The 11,359-nt window shown below is 43.2% G+C and overlaps 3 protein-coding genes across 3 annotated transcripts in view; 1 reads left to right on the top strand and 2 right to left on the bottom strand.

Annotated features, from left to right (window-relative positions):
* Positions 1 to 11,359, bottom strand: part of LOC308645983 (obscurin-like) — a 438,916-nt gene that overhangs the window by 271,254 nt on the left and 156,303 nt on the right. The gene's annotated exons all lie outside the window — the stretch shown is intronic.
* The window catches only part of LOC308646517 (obscurin-like), a gene marked incomplete at its 3' end in the record, with an annotated part of 232,569 nt that overhangs the window by 65,064 nt on the left and 156,146 nt on the right, over positions 1 to 11,359 (top strand). The gene's annotated exons all lie outside the window — the stretch shown is intronic.
* On the bottom strand, positions 3,752 to 4,286 carry LOC308650288 (H2B.U histone 2; the record flags this gene model as incomplete). Its single annotated transcript, XM_081296342.1, has 1 exon — positions 3,752 to 4,286. The coding sequence occupies one exon, from the start codon at positions 4,284 to 4,286 to the stop codon at positions 3,906 to 3,908; it is 381 nt and encodes a 126-aa protein (XP_081152468.1). The 3' UTR covers positions 3,752 to 3,905.

The raw sequence follows: 11,359 nt of genomic DNA on the forward strand, positions 1-11,359 counted from the left end.
GATGTGGCTCAAGGGGTAGCGTGCTCGCCTGGCATGCGTGCGGCCCGGGTACGATCCTCAGCACCACATACCAACAAAGATGTTGTGTCCACCGAGAACTAAAAAAAATAAAAATAAATAAATATTTAAAAAATTCTCTCTCTCTCTCTCTCTCTCTCTCTCTCTCTCTCTCTCTCCTCTCTCTCTCTCTTTAAAAAAAAAATCAAGGTTTTTTTTTTGCAAGAAAAGATTTGAATACATTAGATAACCAAAGGTTTCTTTGGTCTGAGCAGAGGCCTGGTGTGGTGGCTCTCGCCTATAATCTCAGCAATTCAGGAGGCTGAGGCAGGAGGATAGTGAGTTCAAAACCAGCTTTAGCAACTTAGTGAGGCCCTAAGCAACTCAGTGAGACCCTGTCTCTAAATAAATACAAAACAAAGGGCTGGGGATATGCCTTGATTGTTAAGAGCCCCTGGGTTTAATCCTCAGTATCAAAAAAAAAAAAAAAAAAGAAAGAAAGAAAAAGAAAAAAAGTATCTGGGCAGTACACAATTATATATATCTTAGAGACAAAAAAATAAAATATCTGGGCAGTACATATGTATATATGTATATATTTTAGAGACAGGGTCTCACTGAGTTGCTTAGCACCATGCTTTTTTTGAACTCAAAAATCCTCCTGCCTCAACATCCTGAGCAGCTGGGATTACAGGCATGCTCTACCCTGCCAGTGAGACAAGTATATTTTGATAGATCATGAGCAAATAAGAAAAGTTTAGTGAAACTGGCTCTTTAATGAGATGGCTGGTAGTTCCTCTGTTCTTCTTTTCTTGGTGACTTCTGCTGCAAGTACCTGTGCCTCCTTCGGCATAGGTGGTCTTGTGTAGTCTCATGCTAGTAGTGTACAGCTTCCCCTCCATTCCATTGTTTTCTATGTTTAAAAACTTAAGGAAATTGGGGCTGAGATTGTGGCTCAGCAGTAGAGCGCTCGCCTCACACGGGCGGGACCCGGGTACGATCCTTAGCACCACTAAAAATTAAAGATGTTGTGTCCACCGAAAACTAAAAAATAAATATTAAAAAATTCTCTCTCTTTCTCTCTCTCTCTCTCTCTCTCTCTTAAAAAAAAAACACTTAAGGAAATCGGTCAAACACAATGACACATGCATGTAATTCAAGCAACTCTGAAGGCTAAGGCAAGAGGATCACAAGTTCAAAACCAGCCTCAGCAAGGCCCTAAGCAACCCAGAAAGACCCTATCTCTAAACAAAATATTAAAAAGGGTTCCAGATGTGGCTCAGTGGTTCAGCAACTCTGGGTTCAATCCCCCGTACCAAAAAAAAAAAAAAAAAAAAAAGGAAATTGCTGGGCCTTGTAGTACACACCTGTGATCTTAAGCTACTTGGAAGACTGAGGCAAGGGGAGTGCAAGCTCAAGGTCACTTGGGGAACTTAGAGAGATCCTGTCTCAAAAAATAAAAAGGACGGGGGTATAATTCAGTGGTAAAGCACCTTTGGGTTCAATCATTTTATATATTTTTATATGTATATAAAATAATTGTTTATGTATATATACACACACATATATAAACACAGTAGGAATGGAAATTCTGCCATAGGTATTTTATGTTTATATATATATATATGTAAATATGTATATACATATGTGTATATGTGTGTGTGTGTGTGTGTGTGTGTGTGTGTGTATGTATAAACACGGTAGAAATGGAAATTCTGCCATAGATATTTTACTCAATTCTTTACTTTCAGTAATAATCTGAAGCTTAAAACTGTGATCCGTCATTGAAAGTAAGCAGGACCTGTCAATAGTCTTAATTCTCTCAAGATATAGGATCAGTAGAGAAAATGACTGAATTCAGTCCTTTCCACTATGAAACAGATGCCAGATGACTGAGACCTCCAAACCCTAAGCCTCCTAACAACCTAAATTGAGAGTCAAGACTTTAAAAATATTTTTTTAATTAAATTTATTTCTTGCAGTGCTGGGCAATTGTTCTATCACTGAGCTACATCCCTAGCCCAGAGTTGTTTCAAAGGAGTGTTTATAGTCACTAGAACTAGGCCCACAGTTCCATGTGATTCTCTACCTTCAAGAGCTGAATGCATAAAATGAAACTTGTCTCCAGCAGAGTGAATGTGTTAGCAGTAGACAACATTGTTTAGTCCAGAGAGTCAATGAACAAAACATAGCACCGTAATTTCCAAATATAACTCTACAAGAATACATTTTGTTGTAGATAATGCAAAACATGGAGTGATTTTTCAGGTTTTCTGACTGCTCTGACTAAAGTCTGAAGTAATAGACTGCCTCTATTCGCTACACTGGCAGGCCCAGGGCCAGAATGGGCAGGACTTGTTCCTCTCTCCTAGCCTGGGGTTGTTAAGGGAGTGCCAAAGAACTGCTATTGAGATTTTTGTCATCAAGAAAATTGGGAGATTGTCTATGGAACCCATGTCTGTACTTACATTATTATATAACAGATAAAAAGAACAATCAGGTTAAGTTAAACGAAGACAGTGCACATCAAATATTTGAAAATCCAGAGGCTAAGCTAGGACTTAATTAAGCATTCTATGTATCTGAAACAGTTTAAAATATTATAAAATATTTTAATAAATAAGCAGGGCTCTAGAAAAAAATGGGATTTTGCAGGCATCCAGTCTGGAATGCATTGAAGAGTCTGCCCTTCCCCCACCTCAGCTAGACCTTTCAATTCCAATTTGCTAATTTGGGAATAGAGCAAAGAATTTGGAGGGAGACAAGGAACTGTCTGGCTTTTTAAGAAGAAACTACAAACACAAGGAAGCGAATGTACTGTAGGAGACTCTAAGAGGTTAAACAGTGACAAAAATGCTTGGCTGTCATTGGAGGTGGTGTGAGGAGTAAGACAGGCCATTGTCCACTGGTGGGAACCAAGCTGCAAATCCGAATTCATGGAAACTGGTCTCCAGAGTGGGTAGACCCTCGGTATTCTTGGTTGAGAAATCGCCGATATTTCACCCATTTTAGAGTGCACCTCAGTCCCAGTTAGACTTGCATCCCTTGGTTATTACTTGATACCATTAAGTAGACATCATACTTACTTTGCATATAACGTATTGGATTTTTCTTATTAAAAATCTCCTTTATTAAAAAGGATGTTTCACTGTTTGCTAGGCTTAGTTATATGTTTGTAAGATACATTCATATTCAGACACATATATACACACACATTTCTGGGGATGAAATAAAATAGATTTTTCACCGTTTGCTATGGGGGAAAACCCATGTATATATGTGTATGGAAGAACACAGATCTTTCTGGGATATCCTAGTTGAGTGAAGCGGGTGCCCATGAACCAGATGTGGTGTTTCCGAAATGAAACGCGACGTAAAGGGCTGATTATGTGAAACACAACTGCAGTTTGCTTTCCCACAGACGTTCGCGGTGGTTAATGGAGGCTAGGGACGGAGGGAGGGCGAAGAAAGATGTTTTCAAGCCCTCCAGCCAGGGCGGTGTAAACACCCAAGGCATCCTCCAGCCTCACGCTCGAGGGGACACGGAGTGGGGTGTGGGGTGGCAGAGGATGGGCCAGAGGAGCTGGGTACACTCCCCATGCAGCCTGATTTCCTCCGGTGCCATCACCAGGACCGTTCCAGCTTCCTATGGCCAAAGCTGACTTGATTGATTTAAAGCAAAACAGACATAGAAAGAAAGCAAGGAAGGGGTTGGGGGGGGGGGGGAGAAAAAAGTGCCGTAAGGAACAAGAGGTCCAATCTTAGGAGTTATGTCCTCCATTGCGCAGTGCACCCTCCCCCCAGCACCCGATTGGATCACAGGTCACAAGAGGAGGTGGCACACTCCTTTTTGAGCTTAGAGGTGGCTCTGAAAAGAGCCTTTGGGTTCGGGGCGCCAGGGACGCGCCTCACTTGGAGCTGGTGTACTTGGTGACGGCCTTGGTGCCCTCCGACACAGCGTGCTTGGCCAGCTCCCCTGGCAGCAGCAGCCGCACGGCCGTCTGCACCTCGCGGGACGTGATGGTCGAGCGCTTGTTGTAGTGCGCCAGGCGGGAGGCCTCGCTGGCTATGCGCTCAAAGATGTCGTTGACGAACGAATTCATGATGCCCATAGCCTTGGACGAGATGCCGGTGTCGGGGTGCACCTGCTTGAGCACCTTGTACACGTAGATGGAGTAGCTCTCCTTGCGGCCGCGCTTGCGCTTCTTGCCGTCCTTCTTCTGTGCCTTCGTAATGGCTTTCTTGGAGCCCTTCTTGGGGGCTGGAGCTGAGCGAGAAGGCTCCGGCATGACGAGGTGGCGACAGAACGGACTGGGATGGTAATGCGTGGAGAGCAGGGCTATTTGTCATCTTTATATTCAAATGAAGGCTCCAAATCTCTAGCATCTGATTGGACAGCCTGTAGCCGCGGCCTAGACAACGAAGACTTTATGTAAATAAGAGATGCCGATTCTTCTTTCCTATTGGACCATAGTTCAACCAATCCAAAAGCGCATCAGCCGCGCGCCTGCGCTCAGGTTGTGTGTCTTTGTTCAAACCCTTTGTTTTAAACCCAGAGGAGATCTTGGGGGTACTCTGCGTATCTGGGCTTGGCTAAAAGGAAAATGACAACCTCGGGTCTGTTTTGTCTGCTATGAGGCAAATACGCAGGCAACAGCTAGAGAGAGAAAGCTTGATGCTTTTCCAGCAAGACGGAGGAAATGGCAGCTCCCACTGCAGTAACTGTTTATTTTCCTCATTCTCGCAGCCCTCTATAGACCAAACAGATGCACTCCTTTTAGAATTCAAGAGCGAGGCCCGGGGCGGGGGGGCGGGGGGGGGGAATCAAGAGCAAATCCAAACGTTTCTTTGGGAAATACTGAGAATGCACTAAGGTACTTCCATCGGAAGTGTGTAGCCAGACAGTTTTAACCGTGGAGAAGAATAAAACGTCAGTTTTTCATATTGTTTTGTTATTATTGTCCACGAAAACCCTGAAGTGTCAACCAGATTGTTATATGCTTGAAACTGGGATTTCACCAGTGTCCTAACATCTCCAGGGGCAGGCACGATTACTGTTGATTACTGTTACACTGTAATAGGCTTAGGGCACCCATCCCGGGTGCCTCCCCTACTACAGTGCCTTCCAGTAGAGAAACAAGGTGTTACACATTCCCATTTCTCACTTATTTCAGCATCTTCTGGACAACTGGCTAGAAAAACAGAATCTTAGCGCACACACACACACACACACACACCCGAAATGGATGAGTCAGATCCCATTTTAGAAAGATCCTTGCACACGTTATATACAGCGAGAAGTCCTGCGCTGGAAGCCATTTAGCTGCTCTACCTCGGGCATTTAGCTGCTCTACCTTCTTCGCACCTCCACTTCTTCATCTTTAAAATGAGGTATCAGTGGGCTTGCTGTGAGTTAATGTGCTGGAAGCAGCTTGCAGGGTGCCCGCAAGTGTGTTTAATTCTTTCCTTCTCACAAGCCATCCAGCCAGCAGCAGCTTGGGCCGCCCCTCCAAGCTCCTCTTCCGGCTCTAGTACATTCACGCATAGCATGACCCTTTCTCTTTCCCGCTGCAACACCGACTCAGCTGGGATCATCAGGGCAAAGGTGTGCCTTTCACCTCCTCATCTCCAGGTAGAACACAGCGTGGCACCTGACAGATGCCAGTCAGAGCATGGGAAATGAACAATCCTGCTAGCCTGGCAGCGCCCTCTACCGTAGGTTGTTCTGTTGGCTGAGGTTCCCAGGGGCATCCTGAGCTCTTGGGCTTCCTGAGCTGCTGTGCCTATTCTCAGCATATTGTTTCCTCTTAAAAACAAACAAACAAACAAAACCCCCCAAGAATTTAATATATAATAAAGATAGCATCACAACTCAGTGGAGAAAAAAATGGCCCAATTGTGTCAGAAAATGTATTAACTACTTGGGGGAAAATTAATTGTTCTCAGCTAAAGGAAAGGCTTTCAAAGTATTTTTAAAATTATAGAACTATGACCTTCCACACACAAAACTGGGGGTAAAATTATTTGCAATAGGAGACAAACAAAATATTAATATTCTTAATATAATAAAAAAAACTTATTAGTAAAGAAAAAACATTTTACAAAATAGTAAACTAGACTATGAAAAGACAACATGAAAAACATTAACTTCACTAATATCAAAGGGATGCATATTAAAAATGATAGCTGAGTGCAAAGGGGGACTCCTGAAATACCAGTGGCTCAGGAGGCTGAGACAGGAGGATCACAAGTTCAAGGCCAACCTCAGCAACTTATCCAGGCCCTAAACAACTTATTGAACCCAGGGGTGCTTAACCACTGGGCCACATCCCAGTGGTTAAGCACCCCTGGGTTCAATCCCTGTTACCAAACAACAACAACAAAATGAGATATCACTTTTCACCTATTAAAATGATGAAAATAAAATATACACTATGCAGTACAGGCATACACTTTCTTTCATACATTGCTTAAAAGAAAAAACAAGATGGCAATCTATTCCAATATGTGTCTACATTATATACTTCCTTCCAGAAATTCCACTGTCAAGCATCAGTCTCTTAAGGAAATAAACATGGCTTGGGGGGCTGGGGTTGTAGCTCAGTGGTAGAATGCTTGCCTCACATGCGTGAGACCCTGGGTTTGATCTTCAGCACCACATAAGAATAAATAAATAAAATAAAGATATTAAAAAAATAAAATAAACATGCTGGAACAAAGCTTGGCAGGAAGCTCCATCAACAGCATCCATAATAAGAAAAAAATAGAAACAACCTTGAATCACAGCCCACTTTAACAATGAATGTCATGAATTTACTGAATATTTTAAAGACTATTTAATGATGAGGTAATAATACTCATTAACTAAACACAGCAGTAAGGAAGCCTGCATTGCATGCTTCTCCCAGGGACCACCACAATGTAAGTTAGAGGATGTAACTGAAAGGGGCCCTTCCAGCTTCCACAAGGACCTTTTCTGCTCCAAGCCCCTGCTCCAGGCCTCCAGCTGAGGCCTTTCTCAGGACTCTTACCTATTCCCTCCCCTGCCTTCCTTTGTTACTGGACCCTAGTGCAAACACTGGTCTGCTCAGCAGCACAAAGACAGGCATACTTGCATTACCTTAAAAGACAGCTTTCCCACAGTACCTATCAGCTGGTTTTGCTCCCCCAACACCTCTCTTAGGAAATGAGCTGTTTCTCCAACCCCTACCTCCATTCCTCAAAGCTTCCATTATTTCCTGCATATGATAGGCACTCAAATGATCCAGTAGTATAAATCTAAATCTGATAAGGGATATCAAAATACTGTTTCAGAACTAGACAGGTTACTGTGTGCTTTCATTCCCTTCACATTTTCCTCCATCTTTTCTAGAACAAATTCATATCATGCATGCTTTTATAATAAAAAGAGAATAAACAACCAGAACCATATTTTTGTTTCTGTTTTAACTGGCTCCTCAGTCAAGATTAGAGATGTGCATGCTTGCCCTGGGATCATAAATGAAACTCAGTTATATGATTTCCATATATTTTGGAAAATGTTTAGGACCTGTGGAAGATTTGGTGGTATTCTTCCTCCTCACCAGTGGCCAGCCAAATACATAGAAGGTTTAGCTGTGAGGAGTTCTGCTGATTCTACCTGTGACTTTTCAGGGCTTATCGGTAGATCTGCCAGATGTTCTCAGGTCTACCAGGGCTGGTCCAGTGCTGTGATGTAATCCATTCAAAGCGCAGAATCTACAGGTTCAAACTCTCAAAGTGCTCCCCAAATAGCCTCCTAAGTTCACCACCTTGCCCCAGTATGGCCCCATATGCTGGGGGGACTGGGTTGCTAGGACTGAATTGTGGTACCCTGAAATTCATAACTATTAGCATGACTTCCCACACGTGAAAACAAGCTTGTACTTGGAGATATGACCATTAAAAAGGAAATAAAAAGCACCTTAACCTCATGGTACTGGGGTCCTTTCAAGAATATATTAGGGCACACATTCACATACACACACACACACACACACACACACACACACACACACACACAGCAAGACTATAGGAGTCAGGAGGAGGACACTCATTTGTAGCAGGAGGCATCAGGAAGAACCACCTTCTTACAAACACCATGATTTTGAACTATCAGAATTATGAGAAAATAAATTCTAGTTCTTAAATGCATTCTGGGTCCTAGTATTTTCTTGGATAACAATTAGACATAAGTTATAGAGAAAAAAAAAGAAAACAGAAGAGAAAACAAAAAGAAGTCTAAGACAGTAATAAATGGCATCTAAAAGACTGAAAAAGTACCAAGCAGGACACTTTAAGTTTCCGATTACATTAGATTTGATTTCTGTAAACATGCAAAGCTGAGATTCCACCAGGAATCGGAACAGAGAATCAGCGCTTCATTGAGGACATTGTCAACCCAAATCCAGAATCCTGTCAAAACTAAACCTATGGGCCTTGTCAGTTATTCCCCTCAGGGTCCTGTCACTCCTCCCCTCAGGGTCCTGTCACTCCTCCCCCTCAGGGTCCTGACCCTCCTTCCCCTCAGGGTTCTGACCTTCCTTCCCCTCAGGGTTCTGACCTTCCTTCCCCTCAGGGTCCTGTCAGTCCTCCCCTCAGGGTCCTGTCAGTCCTCCCCTCAGGGTTCTGTCAGTCCTCCCCTCAGGGTCCTGTCAATCCTCCCCTCAGGGTCCTGACCTTCCTTCCCCTCAGGGTTCTGTCAGTCCTCCCCTCAGGGTCCTGTCAGTCCTCCCCTCAGGGTCCTGTCAGTCCTCCCCTCAGGGTCTTGACCTTCATTCCCCTCAGGGTCCTATCAGTGCTTTGTAAGAGTCGTTAATTCTTCTGGTTAAGGCATTGTGATTTCTTCACTTTTGTACTTTTTGTGGAAATTCCAAGTAGTTCTAGTCAATCCTTTAATTATGTCTTTTTGATTTCTTTGTGTTTGGAAACCCCAGAGGTATATTTTGGATTTTTTTTGTTTCTTAGTTTATGGAAAGGGCATTTTTTTTTTTTTGCTTCTGAAATATTTTGAAAGTTGGTGTTTTTATTAAAATGCCAAATTTGGTAATTCGTTTTAATGTAGTTTTTTAACGTCAAAAGTTTGAAAGTATGTCAAGAATTTTCATTATATCTGGTGTTAAAGTCAACTCATCATTTATCTTTTTTTAGTTAGCCATTTATTTTGAAAAATTCATTTCTCTCCCTTTTCAATGTGATGTTTGGGATTGGGGCACTTTCTCTTACTTGTTGGCAGTGATTTTGGGGACAGCCTGAGCTCCAGAGTGTCTGGATGTGGATAATGCCTGTGGATGGCCTGTGCGGCCTCCTGGACCTGGCGGACTCTTTAGCTCTCCTCACGTCCCTCCCAACCTTTCCTCTGCCCTTCATTCCTGCTAGGGTTTGAATACTGTCTGTCCCCACTGAGGTGCAGGTTGAAATCACCATTAGCAAATAGTAGAAGCTGGGTCCTTTGAGAGTGATTAGGGCTCTGATCTCTTGATTGGATTCATCTGTCCTTCTTTTTTTTTTTTTAAAGAGAGAGAGAGAGAGAGAGAGAGAGAGAGAGAGAGAGAATTTTAATATTTATTTTTTGGTTTTTCGGCAGACACAACATCTTAGTTTGTATGTGGTGCTGAGGATCGAACCTGGGCCGCACGCATACCAGGTGAGCGTGCTACCGCTTGAGCCACACCCCCAGCCCTCATCTGTCCTTCTTTAATAGATTAGGATTGCTATGGTTTAGATATGAGGGGTCCACCCAAACTTGTGTGTAAGACAATGCAATAATTTTCAGAGGTGAAATGATTTGATTTGTAAAGGTAAAATTTCTAAGCTGATTCTAAGCTGCAAAAGTCTGAGTTACAGTGTAAAAGACTAGGGCATTGTAAAGCTTCTAGATTACAAGGCCTGGGCTAAAAGGTAAAAGCCTATTGTTACAATTCCTCTGCTATCCCCGGAACCTGTAACTTGTTAGGACAATGCGGGAGCTGCTCAGTAAATATCTCCATTGATTCCCTGGTTGTTTAATAGCTAAGGGCTCCAGGTAACATGGCACGTAGGCATCCAGGCCCCAGAACCAATCAGTTTGAATGTGTACCCCTCTTAGAAGTGACCAATCACCCCTGCCCAAACTGTTCCCTCCAATGAATGGACTAATCATGTATCAGAATTGTTGTTCAATTTCCCCGCGCCTCATGATGATTTGTTCTGATGTATGCAAAGCCCCCCACCCTCTCCAAAATGTGTACTTAAGCTCTGCTTGACCTCTGCTCTGGGCTCTGGGCTGCTCTCCCTTCTTGAGTGAGCACAGAGTCCCAACGCGTTGGAACGGATCCCTAATAAAAATCCCCCTTGCCATTGCATGAAGCTAGTCTCGTGTGGTCTTTCCTTCTCCAACGTTTCGCCAGACCCTTACAGATTATGAAAGTCGTAAACTGTCAGTGTATTAATCCACTGATGTAGATTAATTGAACAGCACTTGTAGGCAGGTGAGATGTGGCTGAAGGAGGTGGGTCACTTGGAGTGTGACTTTGGGATTTTTATTTTGTCCCTGGTTAACAGAGCTCTCTGCTTCCTGATTACCATGTTCTGAGCTGCTTTCATCCTCCATTCCCTTCCACCTGGATGTTCTGCCTCACATTGGGCCCAGAGCAGTGGAACCAGCTGTCTATGGATTAAGACCTCTGAAACTATGAGCCCAAATAAAGGTTTCCTCCTCTATGTTGTTCTTGTAGGGTCTTTTGGTGAAAGTGATGAAAAAGCTAACTAAAACAGATGACTAATGAGTCATCTTGGGAGTGAGTCTTCAATAAAATCCACTTTGGTGGGGTTTCTCCTGTGCTCTGTATATGATAATCCTCTGTTGCCCTGGGATTCTGTCAGTAAGTGCATCACCAGATGCAGTCTCTTGACCTTGGACCAGAACCATGAGCTCAAATGAACCTTTGTTATTTCTTTATAAATCTCCAGTCTGTGGTATTGTTTCAACAGCAATGAAGCCAGATTTAAAATTAGGTAGTCAGTGTAGTTAGGTAAATCGGGTCTAATATCATATCGAGTGAAATCTAAAATGGAGGCCATGCTGATATTGATTCCAGAAACGCAGGACAACTCATGGAATGTTAATGAAAGGCCCTAGGTCAAAGTCCACCCCAAAGAAATGTTAATGGAACCCAGGAAACAGCCCCCAACAGATTTGGAGATAGCCCATCCCAAAGAAGTGATAATGAAGTCCTTCCTGCCCAGATTACTTCTTTGGCCCACCTGTGTCCCAACCCTTCCCCCTTACATTCCATCAGCAAAACTATAAAAAGGGGAACACATTCACCTTCAACAGATTCCACCTCTTGGGTCCCCTTCTTCC

The sequence above is a fragment of the Spermophilus citellus genome (genome assembly GCF_964194105.1).
Source record: "Spermophilus citellus genome assembly, chromosome: 1".
In the NCBI taxonomy this organism is placed as follows: domain Eukaryota; kingdom Metazoa; phylum Chordata; class Mammalia; order Rodentia; family Sciuridae; genus Spermophilus; species Spermophilus citellus.